The sequence below is a fragment of the Arabidopsis lyrata genome (genome assembly GCF_000004255.2).
Source record: "Arabidopsis lyrata subsp. lyrata unplaced genomic scaffold ARALYscaffold_7, whole genome shotgun sequence".
In the NCBI taxonomy this organism is placed as follows: domain Eukaryota; kingdom Viridiplantae; phylum Streptophyta; class Magnoliopsida; order Brassicales; family Brassicaceae; genus Arabidopsis; species Arabidopsis lyrata.
In genome coordinates, this window is record NW_003302549.1 from 19429570 (window position 1) to 19442151 (window position 12582).

General features: G+C 36.3%; 3 protein-coding genes across 3 annotated transcripts; all 3 read right to left on the reverse strand.

The window, feature by feature from the left end:
• Positions 1 to 1505: 1505 nt before the first annotated feature.
• On the reverse strand, positions 1506 to 3011 carry LOC9304541 (aspartic proteinase-like protein 2). The gene is given in 5 exon segments (XM_021018480.1): positions 1506 to 1573; positions 2110 to 2302; positions 2400 to 2517; positions 2589 to 2798; positions 2896 to 3011. Coding segments are annotated over 5 exon segments (705 nt in total).
• Positions 3012 to 9262: 6251 nt separating this feature from the next.
• Positions 9263 to 11728, reverse strand: LOC110226733. The gene is made up of 8 exons (XM_021019281.1): positions 11474 to 11728; positions 11184 to 11390; positions 11024 to 11113; positions 10831 to 10938; positions 10507 to 10743; positions 10103 to 10432; positions 9718 to 10026; positions 9263 to 9615 (listed from the first exon to the last, which is right to left on the reverse strand). Exons 1-8 carry the CDS (start codon positions 11666 to 11668, stop codon positions 9334 to 9336), a joined length of 1758 nt encoding a protein of 585 aa, XP_020874940.1. The 5' UTR covers positions 11669 to 11728; the 3' UTR covers positions 9263 to 9333.
• LOC110226541 lies at positions 11692 to 12582 on the reverse strand. Its single transcript, XM_021018481.1, has 3 exons — positions 12531 to 12582; positions 11775 to 12253; positions 11692 to 11716 (listed from the first exon to the last, which is right to left on the reverse strand). Exons 2-3 carry the CDS (start codon positions 12242 to 12244, stop codon positions 11692 to 11694), a joined length of 495 nt encoding a protein of 164 aa, XP_020874140.1. The 5' UTR covers positions 12245 to 12253; positions 12531 to 12582.

A 12582-nucleotide genomic window follows, 5' to 3' on the forward strand; every position in this document is an offset into this window, starting at 1 on the left:
CCATAACCAGACCTGATATCACTTATGCAGTCCATCAACTAAGTCAATTCATTTCTGCACCATCTGATATTCATTTGCAGGCTGCTCATAAAGTCCTCAGGTATATTAAGACAAATCCAGGCCAAGGATTAATGTACTCTGTGGATTCTGAGATATGCTTGAATGCCTTTTCTGATGCTGATTGGGCTGCCTGTAAGGATACAAGACGATCTATAACAGGATTCTGTGTTTATTTGGGAACATCTCTCATTTCTTGGAAGTCAAAGAAGCAGGCTGTTACAAGTAGAAGCAGTATAGAGTCTGAATATAAAAGTATGGCACAAGCTACATGTGAGATCATCTGGCTTCAGCAACTTCTCAAGGATCTACATGTTCAGGTTACTTGTCCTGCGAAATTGTTTTGTGACAATAAGTCCGCTCTACATATCTCCATGAATCCAGTCTTCCATGAAAGAACGAAACACATTGAGATTGATTGTCACACGGTGAGAGACCAGATCAAGTCAGGTAATCTTAAAGCTTTACATGTTCCAACAGAGAACCAACATGCTGACATACTCACCAAAGCTTTGCATCCTGGTCCGTTTCATCACTTACTTCGCCAAATGTCTTTGTCAAGTCTCTTTCTTCCGAACCAGATAGTTCCAAGCTAGAGACTTGAGGGGGGCGTATTGAGGATATAACCGGTTCAATGTTACTGGTTAACTTTGGTTTAATAAGCTGAGATTAATACTCGGTTTAATGTGATGTATATAAGCTTAATGACTCTCATTTTTGATAATTAAGTTGTTGTAACAAACATTGGAATGATTAAGAAAAGTTTGTTATCTTCTTTAATTCTCTCTCACTTTTCCGATCTAGTTTCTCCGATGTATCGGACTTTATTAGTAAAGCTTGTGATGAAAGCAAAACAAGAACAGAAGGAAAATATCTTTAGAAAGTAGGTTGAGAGATGGAATCAAATCAAGAAACATAACAAATAAAAGTATGGAGATATAAGGATCCTACGCTGAGAGAAGTCGATTAGCGTCTCTTTCAACCGGAAAGTTGAAAGCTCCACGGACAGGAGACTGTAACAACCTTCCATGCCGAGCAGAATCAAATGCCCCAAGCTGATTAAGATCGATTTCATGGCTCAGATAAATCATCCTCTTCAACGGAAGAACCGTCCCCTCATAGCCCCATACCATAACAAAGATGGCAGCGATGATCATTCACAGCAAAGGTCTTCAAATTGACATTATAATGTGTCCAGCAATGTATTTTGTAGTTAGGTTAGAAATTCTATTCTACTAACCATCATATGAGAGAATTGAGGATTATATTGCAAGGGTTGGGAACTCACTGTGATCGAACAAGAGGTGTGTAGACGGTATTAGGTAATCTGTTTTCACCTAAAATTATTACACCTCCACCCTCTTGACCTCCACTGAGACAGAGCGAGAAAACTTCCGGAGCAAGGCGTTGAGAAGAAAGCTGGGAAACAACCAATAAGCGCCCTTTGCCTAACCCAACGATGCCATGTATCGATGTCTCTGGCAGTGATATTAGTCCAGCATGTAAGTTGCTACACCTGTTTGTCAGCAGAAAATCATGGAAACGTTAGAAACAAAGCAAAATAGTCTGCTCTCATAAATAAGAACAAGATAAACACTCAAAACAGTCCATAAATGTAATTCGCAGCACATGACAAAGCTACCAACAAAGGTTTCTCCAAACACAAGAATGAAACACCAAAGAAACAGTCCATAAATGTAATTCTCAGCACAGGTTACACAAGTTTGGAGAAAAAAATCAACAAAACAGGGACATGACATAGCTAAAAATAGAATTCCATTCTTAGAAGTAAACATATGACCAAAAAACAGAGTGAGCTTTATGCTTTAGGAGTTAAGTTTATAAACTGGATGAGTTTGGAAGATCAAGAGCGTGTTATAAAGTATGAAAATTTAGGTTCTCATGGATTATCTGGTTAAACTGGCTAATATTCATATTTGGTTCAACCAAATATTCTAAGACTTTGCATTGCTTCTACAAGAAAACATAATAACGTAAAATAATAAATTTACCCGAAAACAAACGGAGCAGATGACTTTACGGTCAAGTTACTGGACATAACTGTCTCAAAGGAAATGAGATCTGAGATGTAGTAGCCGGAGGTGAAACTTCCATCACTGTACTCCACCTTGTACTCAAGTGGAGAACAACCAGATTTCTTATGTAGATCCGAGAAACACCTCTTGTCAGAACATGCCAGCTTTACAGCTGAGGATGAGGCTCCAGGATCAAAGAAAGTAACATTCTACCACAAAACAGAGGCAAAACAAGTTATCAGATACAAAAACAAAGCAAAATCATGAAGAAAATTGAAATGCTATATATATGAAGAAAAGTTATACCTGAAGAGGGCAACCGACGCAAGAAATGCAGCTAACCCATAAAACATCACTTCCGGTGTCAATTACCACATTGAACTCTCTTGGCGGTGTCCCAATTTGTAATGTCGTGTAGTAAATCCTGTCATAAAGCAAATCTCTTATTAGGGAAATTCTAAACATATAAGAAACCAACTAGTGAGTTTTTTTCACCTGGAAATCGGATTTGTGCCTCTTTCAACCGGAAAACTGAAGGCTCCATGGACATGAGACTGTAACATCCTTCCATGCCGAGCAGAATCAAATGCCCCAAGCTGAGTAAGATCGAGTTCATGGCTCGGCGGAATCATCCTCTTCAATGGACGAACCGTCCCCTCGTACTCGTATCCCCATACCATAACAAAGATGGCAACGATGATCAACCTGACAAACAAACAAATATGAATGGTCTCGTTAAGAGTTTAAGCTACATAAGAAAAGATTAGTCGTTAACATAATAGGAAAATATCCTACACTAAACCGTCTATTATTGTTGTTTTGTGACACAGTGGAGTCAAAAGTGAGGTGAAGAAACTTAGGATTGACTTTCAAAAGGTTCAAGAACATGATACGGATTACGGTATCACGTAGAACCATAAAGCCTTAACTTGAGCCCAAAGTATTTAATTAAGATTTACGTATTTTTCCTTTTTGCATTAAGATTAGTTTTGGTGTTTTTCCTTTTTAATTATGTTAAGTCGGCTTGTACGTGAGTCTATATAGAGACTCTTTATGATTAACTAGATATGGATCCGTGCGTTGCACGGGTTGCTGGTCGAAATTGTCACTTATTTTTATAAAGTTTAACTAAAATTATATAAACAGCTATGTTTTAATTTTAGAAAATGCAACATTTTCATTATTTTTTAAATAGATTTATTATGCATAACGCACAATATAAAACACAATTTGTAGTTATTTTATACTAATTATTAAATCATCTAATATAAATCTTGGTCTATTTATCACCAACACCACCATTACCGCCTCTTCTCATCTTTTCCAACTGATCTTATTTCTCCTCTTTTATTTTCTCTAGCATCGAGCCGAGCCTCTTTCCGACAACAATTCTAGTCTATGTCCATTGCCGTTCATAATTTCTTAATTTGCCTCCATCGCCATATATTCTTTGGATCTAAATATAACATCCTATATTTAGAAAACCATTGTAATTCAAAGTATATATATATATATATATATATATATATAAATGACATGATATATTTCTAATAAATGATAAATAATTTTTACATGATTCATGTTGTTCTTAAAGTCAATCTATCACCATATCCGTAACCATACACCACCACCATCGTCACTTCCATTAACAATCACATGCTACTTCTATTTCTTTTAGTATGATATGCTATTATATTTAATGACATTGTTTTTTCCTCTGATTCTAGGTGGATGTCTCTCTTTCGTCGTCAAAATTCTAGTATTGATTTTCTTTATTTTTAGATTTCCTGTTATTAGTGTTTATTTTTTGTTTTTTAAATCCTAATTACATGTATGTTTTGTCTTTTGTTTGAAGGCTATTTCATCGCTGAAAAATATTAGTTTCTAAAGGTTTTTTTGACTCAATGCTATTTCCTTAATTATTTTTTAGTCAAAGGTTAGTTACTAATATTATCTTAAAAATAATTTATGACCAAAAAAAGAGAGGCACTACAGGAAATGTGGGTATTAATAGCGGCCGAAAAACGCAATTATTCATCTACCATAGCGTTTCCTTAAGCGCTCTGACATCGCCCGTTATAGAAAGTCGGACACTTTTGATAGCGGTTTTTAGTTGTGCAATAGTTAAGTATACAACGATAGCGTTGTCTTTTGTGCAATTGTTAATGTTTATAATAGCGTGATAAAGATGTTATTAAAACTCGTTAATTAGATTTTACCTATAGCAAAGATAGCATCTGTTTTGTGTTATTAGTTTGTTTTTAAATTATTCAAAATAATAAATAATTACGAATTATATTTTAATTTAAATATAATATTTGTAAAAACAAAAATACCATTAAAATGTTTAATAACCCATTTCAATTTTCATTGTTTACAAAAACCACAAACATACCTATCAATCTACCACTAACAAGCCTTCACAATCATCCCTAACATAAACACTATCATCATCAAAAGCTTCATCATCCAAATCATCGACTTCTTGTACAGGCAAAGGTGCACCACCTAAATCCTTTTCTGTTTCCAATTCATGATAGCCTCTAGGTGGTGCTCTCATAACAACATACCAATTTGAATTATCATCTTCCCTAGAATAGAAAACCTGTTTTGCTTGAGAAGGTAGAATGAATGGATCTTTCAAATAGGCTGTTTGGTTCATATGAAGGTTAACAAGAGTGAAACCATCTTCCTCCTTCACACCATTCCCTGTGTTAGCCCAATTGCATCTAAACAGCGGCACTTTGAACATGTCATAGTCCATAAGTAAAATCTCCTTTATCACTCCATAATATGTAAGCACATCAGCGACTTGTCTCATATCTCGAGCACTTGATCTACACATGCTAAATGCTTCATAAGTCATTAAGCAAAACATGATCATGAAGCTAACAATTCTGTGCCAAGAAAACCAGACATCAAGCTACAAGCTAAGCTAACCAGTCATTAAGCAAAACATGATCATGAAGCTAACAATTCTGTGCCAAGAAAACCAGACAACAAGCTACAAGCTAAGCTAACCAGTCATTAAGCAAAACATGATCATGAAGCTAACAATTCTGTGCCAAGAAAACCAGACATCAAGCTACAAGCTAAGCTAACCAGTCATTAAGCAAAACATGATCATGAAGCTAACAATTCTGTGCCAAGAAAACCAGACATCAAGCTAACCAGTCAATTTAACAAGCTGTATAACAAATAATCAAGAAGACAAGTTGCAGCTGTAAACCTTTTTTTTAAGCCATTGTGCAAACTGCTCAGTATGGTTTTTCCATAACAAAGTTTCACTTTTAGCACATCGAGCATCATTAGCTTGTAATTCTTCCAAATGCATCCTGATTTTACATTAAACAACAGTCTTGAGAATGAAATTATAATCATAATTAGTAGATGAGACATAAAGGGTAACCTCTTACTCTACATAAGGATCCAAAGATGCCATGTTCATTAGCACATAGCGATGTGCATTGTCTCTATCTTTATCTGATAGGGTAACTTCTATACCCTTCTGCAGAGGTCGACCTTCAACCACGCTTCTATCAGCCTCAATATCTTCATTGCGATTAACTGTTTCTTGAACTGGTACTGAATCTTTAAGGAACTCTAAACAAAATGCAACGCATTCTCCAGCTAAATACCCCTCAGCCATACATGCTTCTGGCCTTGCATGATTCTTAACAAAAGCCTTAAGTGTTTTCATGTACCTATAACTCAGTCAAGAAATGAATATTAGTCCAATATCATTGCAGTAAATACATATATTGAATCAAATGAGTACATATATCAAACCTTTCAAATGGATACATCCAGCGAAAGTGTACTGGTCCTCCCAAACGTGCTTCTTTTGATAGATGTATTGGAAGGTGGAACATGATATCAAAAAGGGATGGAGGGAAGAAGCGCTCCAGTTGACACATTGTTTCCACAAACTCTGTCTCCATTGTCATAAGTTTCTCCGGGTCGATGATGCGCTGACACAACCTGTTGAAGTAACTGCATAATCTATTTATGGCAATCCTAGGACCCTTATGTAACAACCCTCTTAATGCAGCTGGTAACAAGTTCTGTACTAGGACATGATGATCATGCGACTTTAAACTACCTATATTTGGAGGGGTAACTGAAACACTATTTGCAATATTACCACAATAACCATCAGGACCTCTAAACTTAGATAATCTTTGGCAGAAAATTGTCTTCTCTTTCTTGGATAACCAATAGGCTGCTGGAGGTAAGTATGTTTTCTTTCCCCGGACCTCTGTGTGCAAGTGATTTCTGATTCCAATATCTTCTAAGTCTTTTCTTGCTTTCAAACCATCTTTTGACTTAGCACTTTGCATCAAGATAGACAATATAGCATCTGAGATGTTCTTTTCTACGTGCATAACATCAATATTGTGACGAACAAGCAAATCCTAACACATTAAATAAGAAACTGTTAAGCTTATTCAGATCCAACAATAAGAGAATATAGTTCAAATAGTTTACATTACCTTCCAGTAAGATAGTTCAAAGAATATTGATCTCTTCTTCCACCGCCATAAATCATTTGATTCTTCACACTCTTCTTCTTCAACCACCTCATCTTGATCCAACTCAGTTCTTTTTCTTTTAGTTTCCTTATCTAGAGGTTTTCCAAAATCATTCCTAAAAGCTTGTAGTGTCTCATATATTTCAGAGCCAGTTTGTATCCTATTGGCAGTCCCTTCCTCAACAGTGTTGTCAAACCAAGCTTTTTTATATCTGTAACGATGGCCAGGCGGTAGTCTCTTTCTATTCCCCATATAGACAAACTTACGGCTAAACTTAAGCCATCTGGAAGGTGTATGCTTTCCACATACATTGCAAGCTTGTTTCCCTTTCACTTTACATCCAGACAATGATCCTAAGGCTGGATAGTCACTGATACTCCAAAGCAGCATGGCTCTAAGTGTGAAATTCTCCTTTGCAAATGAGTCATAAACTTCAATACCCTCAGCCCACAAATCTTTTAAATCGTCTATCAGTGGTGCCAAGTAAACATCTATGTTATTACCAGGAGCTGTTGGACCAGGGATCAACAAAGTCAACATTATATTCTCAGCCTTCATACACATAGTTGGAGGCGTGTTATAGTTCACCAACATCACTGGCCATGTGCTGTGATTAGTGTTTTGCATGGAGAAAGGGTTCATCCCATCTGAAGAAATTCCAAGTCGAAGATTCCTTGGTTCAGCAGCAAAGTCTGGCCATTTATCATTCACTTGTGCCCACTGGATAGAATCAACGGGGTGTCGCATTGTACCATCTTCACTGCCATTCGTATAGTGCCACCTCAAATCTTCAGCCATCTTTTTTGATCTAAACATCCTCTTAAATCTGTCCTTGATTGGAAAATATCTAAGGACCTTTGCTGGAATCCCAACCTTTATCTCATTACTATGCTTATCCTTTTCCCATCTTGAAACTTTGCATCTTGGACAGCTATCTAACTTCTCAAACTCCTTCCTATATAGTATGCAATCGTTCTTGCAAGCATGAATATTTTCATATCCGAAACCAAATATCTTCAGGAATTTCTTGATTGCAGCTAAACTCTTCGGAAGTATATTGTCTTCAGGTAGCATGTCCTGAATTAAACCCAACAGCTGATCAAAGTAGTTCTCCGACACACCACTCTTAACCTTGAATCTGTAAAGTCCCATAATTGCTGAAACCTTTGTGTATTTGATACAATCAGAGTACAATGGAGTTTCAGCTTCTCTTAACTTTTTCCTAAACTCAGTTTCCTCTACTGCTTCATCGTCGTTTGCCTCTAATGCTTCATCATCATCATCATCACCCATAGAAAATGCTGTCTTAAACAAGTCAAATGCCTCTGTTTCATGTTGAGGAGCATTGTCTTCTGTATCTGCTCTTTTTTCACCATGAAAATTCCAACAAGAAGTCTTATACTTCTTATCCATACCCCTAAGCACTAGATGCTCAACAATTTCCTCTATAGACTGATGGCATAAATTGCGGCAATCTCTACATGGGCATAGCATTTCAGATAGATTTCCCAATCTTCTTGCAGATGAATTGGCGAAATTCGTTGCTCCTTCTGAGTACTCGGTAGTATTCCTACATTGTCAATTGGAAAAGAATTCAGATTTCTTTCAATCAGATAATATAAGTAAGCTCGATAGAATTAAGTGTATACCTTGGCAGCGAGATCCACGTCTTATCCATTTGGTCACGATGGAGATGAATCCGTTCTGAAATGATGAACTTTTGGTAAAATCGAGTTGGGGAAATCGAGTTCTCTGAAAATTTGTGTTCTGAAATGATAAACCCTAAATCGAGTTCTGTTGGAAAAAAATGAACGGCTGGGATCAAAATTAGTGAATCGAATCAACGGTCTAGGTTCAATAAGCTTGCAATCTCGGTAGTTACTGCTTATTGGCTAAGAACATGAACGGCTCAGATCAAATCAGCGATACAGATCAAGGGTGTATATTAATCGCGTCAACAATAAAAAAGGACGGCTCAGATCAAAGTCGGCGCGATCTAACGGTGCAGGATTCGTCCCACAATGTGGGAGGTGAGTTCTCATTGGCTAGTAATGAAAAAATCATAAAATTATCATATAAAATTTTTTATTAATGAAAAAAATATAAATTATTTCTTTAAAAATACAATATATGTATTTCAATTTTTAGAATATTTTTTCTTATAAGTATAAAATTTTAAAATTAAGAACAATTAATATAGGTTAGTATTCCAACTATCTAACTTATATGTTCATATACACTAAGGCATAGTTTAGGGTTTAGGGTTTAAACTTTGGAATTTAGATTTTTTTACTCAAGTATTTATGTTTTATAGTTTAAACTTTAATTTAGAGTTTTAAAGATTTAATTTAATTAGGATTTTAACTTTAATTTAGAGTTTAGGGTTTAGGGTTTAGGGTTTAGGGTTAGGGTTTAGGGTTTAAACTTTGGGATTTAGATTTTTTTACTCAAGTATTTATGTGTTATAGTTTAAACTTTAATTTAGAGTTTAAAGATTTAATTTAATTAGGATTTTAACTTTAATTTAGGGTTAGGGTTTAGGGTTTAGGGTTAAGGGTTAGGGTTTGGAGATTTAATTTAAGATTTTAACTTTAATTTAGAGTTTAATTTATACCATAATATTACACAAAGTACCAATACCATAATATTACACAAAGTACCAATACCATAATATTACACAAAGTACCAATATCACAATTGGCTAAGTTTCACACAAACTTCACTTTCTCGGTTGGCCAAGGTACAACTGAACCTACTGCATCAGAAATGAATACAAACTCTGAATTTGGCCTCCAGACCTTTGCATTACCAATCTTAATCAAATCTACAGAGACCTTGCTTGCATTTGGACCGAGGGGCACATTATGGCACTTATCTTCTGGATCTGTTGACATCACTGTTCCTTCAGCTACAATACGACCAGAATTGTTGCAGTCTAAAAGAACACACTTCTGCTTTGGACTTTTGGTGGAACTATTGCTGCCTGGACTCTACAACTCAAAGCAAATAATAGAAGCAAGTTCCAACATCAATGAAAGTCCCAACATCAATCAACAGACAAACAAATGAAAAACTTAATTTCAATAACATACCACTGATTTAGTTAGTGTTGGTTCTGGAGTGGCTGTAGCCGTGACATCAATCTTTAGGACTGGCCATGCGATTTTTTCATGAATTGCTTCACCAATTACACTAATATCAGCAGTTGGCCTCCACAAAGGAGCATTAAAATTGAACACCTTCACAACTTGAAGACTAACAGCACCCGGACCTAGAGGAATATTGTTAACCCTCTCTTTGGAGTTAGATGAGCACACGATACCTTCAGCAATAAGCTCATCATTCTCTATATTTTCCCAATCAAATATTTTGCAGCTTCGAGTTTCACCTTCCTTGTTTGGCTAAAATGTAAGAGGCTAATGATTAGATATATATCAATTCACCAAAAGAAAATGATATTGGAATTTAAAACTTTACCCCTAAGGATACATCTTCAGAAGTGAATGGAACCCTAAGCACTTTGTCCATTGGCCAAGATATTTTGCATCCAACAGCTTCCTTAAGATATAACACATCTGATGTAGGCCTCCAGAGAGAAGCTGTTGAGCTTAGTACAGAACTAACAATGACAGCCACTGCATTAGGACCAATTGGTACACGACCAATTTTGTACATCGGTTCATCAGAACAGAATTCTCCTTCACCAACAACTACTTCTCTTGAATGAATCCAATCCAGTAGTTGTACTCTATCTCCTACTTTGAATACACCACTACTCTCACATGTTTCAGTCTCACAATAACTTTTCTGAGATAAGGAAAAGGAATTTTGTTAATGTCTTAAAACCAGACCAATTGACTAAATGTAATGAAAAGGATTACCTTCTTTCCAGCTAAGTCTCTAAACATTCCCTTCAACTCATCAATCTCACTTTTCATTTCTGCCATTTTTGCGTCTCTAGCTTGCATAAACGCTAACTTAGTACCCGTGATCCCTCTACCAAACCCCCTTACTCGTCCAGGTTTGTCTTTTCCCAAAATCTGGCTCACAGCATCTTCCCTTATGTTATCAGCAGCTGATGTAGAGTCCATTTCACTATCAAGTGATTGTATTTGTTTCTGAGACAAACATTCAAACACAATATTAAAACTCATTGATCATGATGCATTACTTACACACAATATAACAAGTTCCAGAATTCTTACAATAGTCTCAGCAAATTGAGGCTTCACAGGTCTACCATCAGCATGAGTGTGTCCCGCTAACCATACCTTAGTCCTAGTCACCTTACTTGGGTTTGAACTCTTTTTTTTCTATATAAAGTACATATGCATATCTCAGTACCATTTTATGCTAACAAGATATACAATATATATAGATATTGACAACTATTATTACCATATCATCAGCTAAACGAACCAATCCTTTGCGGCTGGAGGTTTGAGGAATCTGATCATGTCTCAACTTCCTCATCTTGTTACTTACTTCCTACATTATAAATATGAGTGTGATTAAATCTATAAGACATGACATATAAACATATAAACTTCATACTAACCGTAAAAGCTTTGCTAGTCTTGCTCTTAACCCAAGAGTTCCACACTTGAATGGATGGGATGTTGCTAGGTTTTAAAGCTAGTATATCAGCAGCTGTCTCAGCAGCACGTACTTTTGTCACTAGCCTTGACTTCATACCCCTAAAGATATTACACATTTGCTTCATAATAACAGCTTTTTTCCATTCTTCTTCCATGTCAAACCTCCCCTGCATCAAGTACAACAAGCAAAGGTCAAACATGTTCCATATCTGTTAAACAAAAAATTAGTTGCATATATATAAATATATACCTGAATTTGTTCCCACAATGTTTCTTTAGTCGCTGCATCAACTTCTCTCCAATCAGAAATTGTAACCGGAATGAACTGACTCACGAGAACACCAAGAAAAGATGATAATCTTACTGAACCAGTTCCAACATGATCACCAAAGTCAGTGAAAGAAACTGAAACCCTTTCATTAGGATTTTCAGCCACTTTACGCATCTTTGTTGGTCCTCTTTTTCTTCTTACTTTAACTCTTTCTTCTGGTACCTGACTTCCTTCATCAGTCTTCCATATTGGCAACTTCTTTATCTTGACCATTGCCAACATAGTGGCAGCTTCTTCTTGATGATACTCCTGCTGGTCCTGTCCAGTCAAACAAGCTTCTTCTTCTATATTGGCAACTTCTTCTTCATCCTCCTCCTGGCCTTGTCCAGTCAAACATCCTTCTCCTTCATTCTCATCTTCACACATTGCTTTCTCAGTCTGATCAGCCTCCGGTGTTATATCTTTGTCATTACCCTTTTCTTCTTCCACAGCTTCTGGTGTTACATCTTCTACCTCATCATCTACAGCAGCCACTTTCGGTGTAACATCTTCTACCTCATCATCTACAGCAGCCACTTTCTTGGCTCTAGTACTACTTCTTCTCCGAGCCACTTTATTTGTTGTTTTCTTCTTATTCACCTTCTTATTAACCTTTAGTGTTGTTGCAGGAGCAACATCTTCTACCTCCAAGCCTTGATTACGCCTACTACGACGAGCACAAACTTGACCTCCTCCTCTTGTCTTTGCCATTTTCTGAAACTGATGAAGAACAGTTTCAATCAACATAAAATCGAAACCAAAAATCATAATCAAAACCCAAACTTCGAATTAAAACCCAAAATCAAAATCGATTTCACAATTGAAACAATATATGTGCCAGACTTCGACATGCATGTTAACTAAGTGTAAGAATGAGAACCCAAAATCAAAATCGATTTTGAATTTGGAATTCAAAATCGATTTCACACAACCCCAAATCAAATTGGTTTTCCAGAGAACAAAGAAATCAAACGGCTCAGATCGAATGAGAACATACCTGTTCGAGATCGATAGAAACCGACTTAGATCGAGAGGGAGATGAGTTGAAG

Coding starts and splice junctions, on each gene's coding strand:
- LOC110226733 (XM_021019281.1), bottom strand. CDS start 11,668: ATGCGTAAAGTGGCTGAAAATCCTAATGAAAGGGTTTCAGTTTCTTTC. Junction 11,114..11,183: donor AGACTAGCAAAGCTTTTACG/GTTAGTATGAAG, acceptor TTTATAATGTAG/GAAGTAAGTAACAAGATGAG. Junction 9,616..9,717: donor CAACACTAACTAAATCAGTG/GTATGTTATTGA, acceptor TTTGAGTTGTAG/AGTCCAGGCAGCAATAGTTC.
- LOC110226541 (XM_021018481.1), bottom strand. CDS start 12,244: ATGGCAAAGACAAGAGGAGGAGGTCAAGTTTGTGCTCGTCGTAGTAGG. Junction 11,717..11,774: donor CAAGAAGAAGCTGCCACTAT/GTTGGCAATGGT, acceptor GAAGGAAGTCAG/GTACCAGAAGAAAGAGTTAA.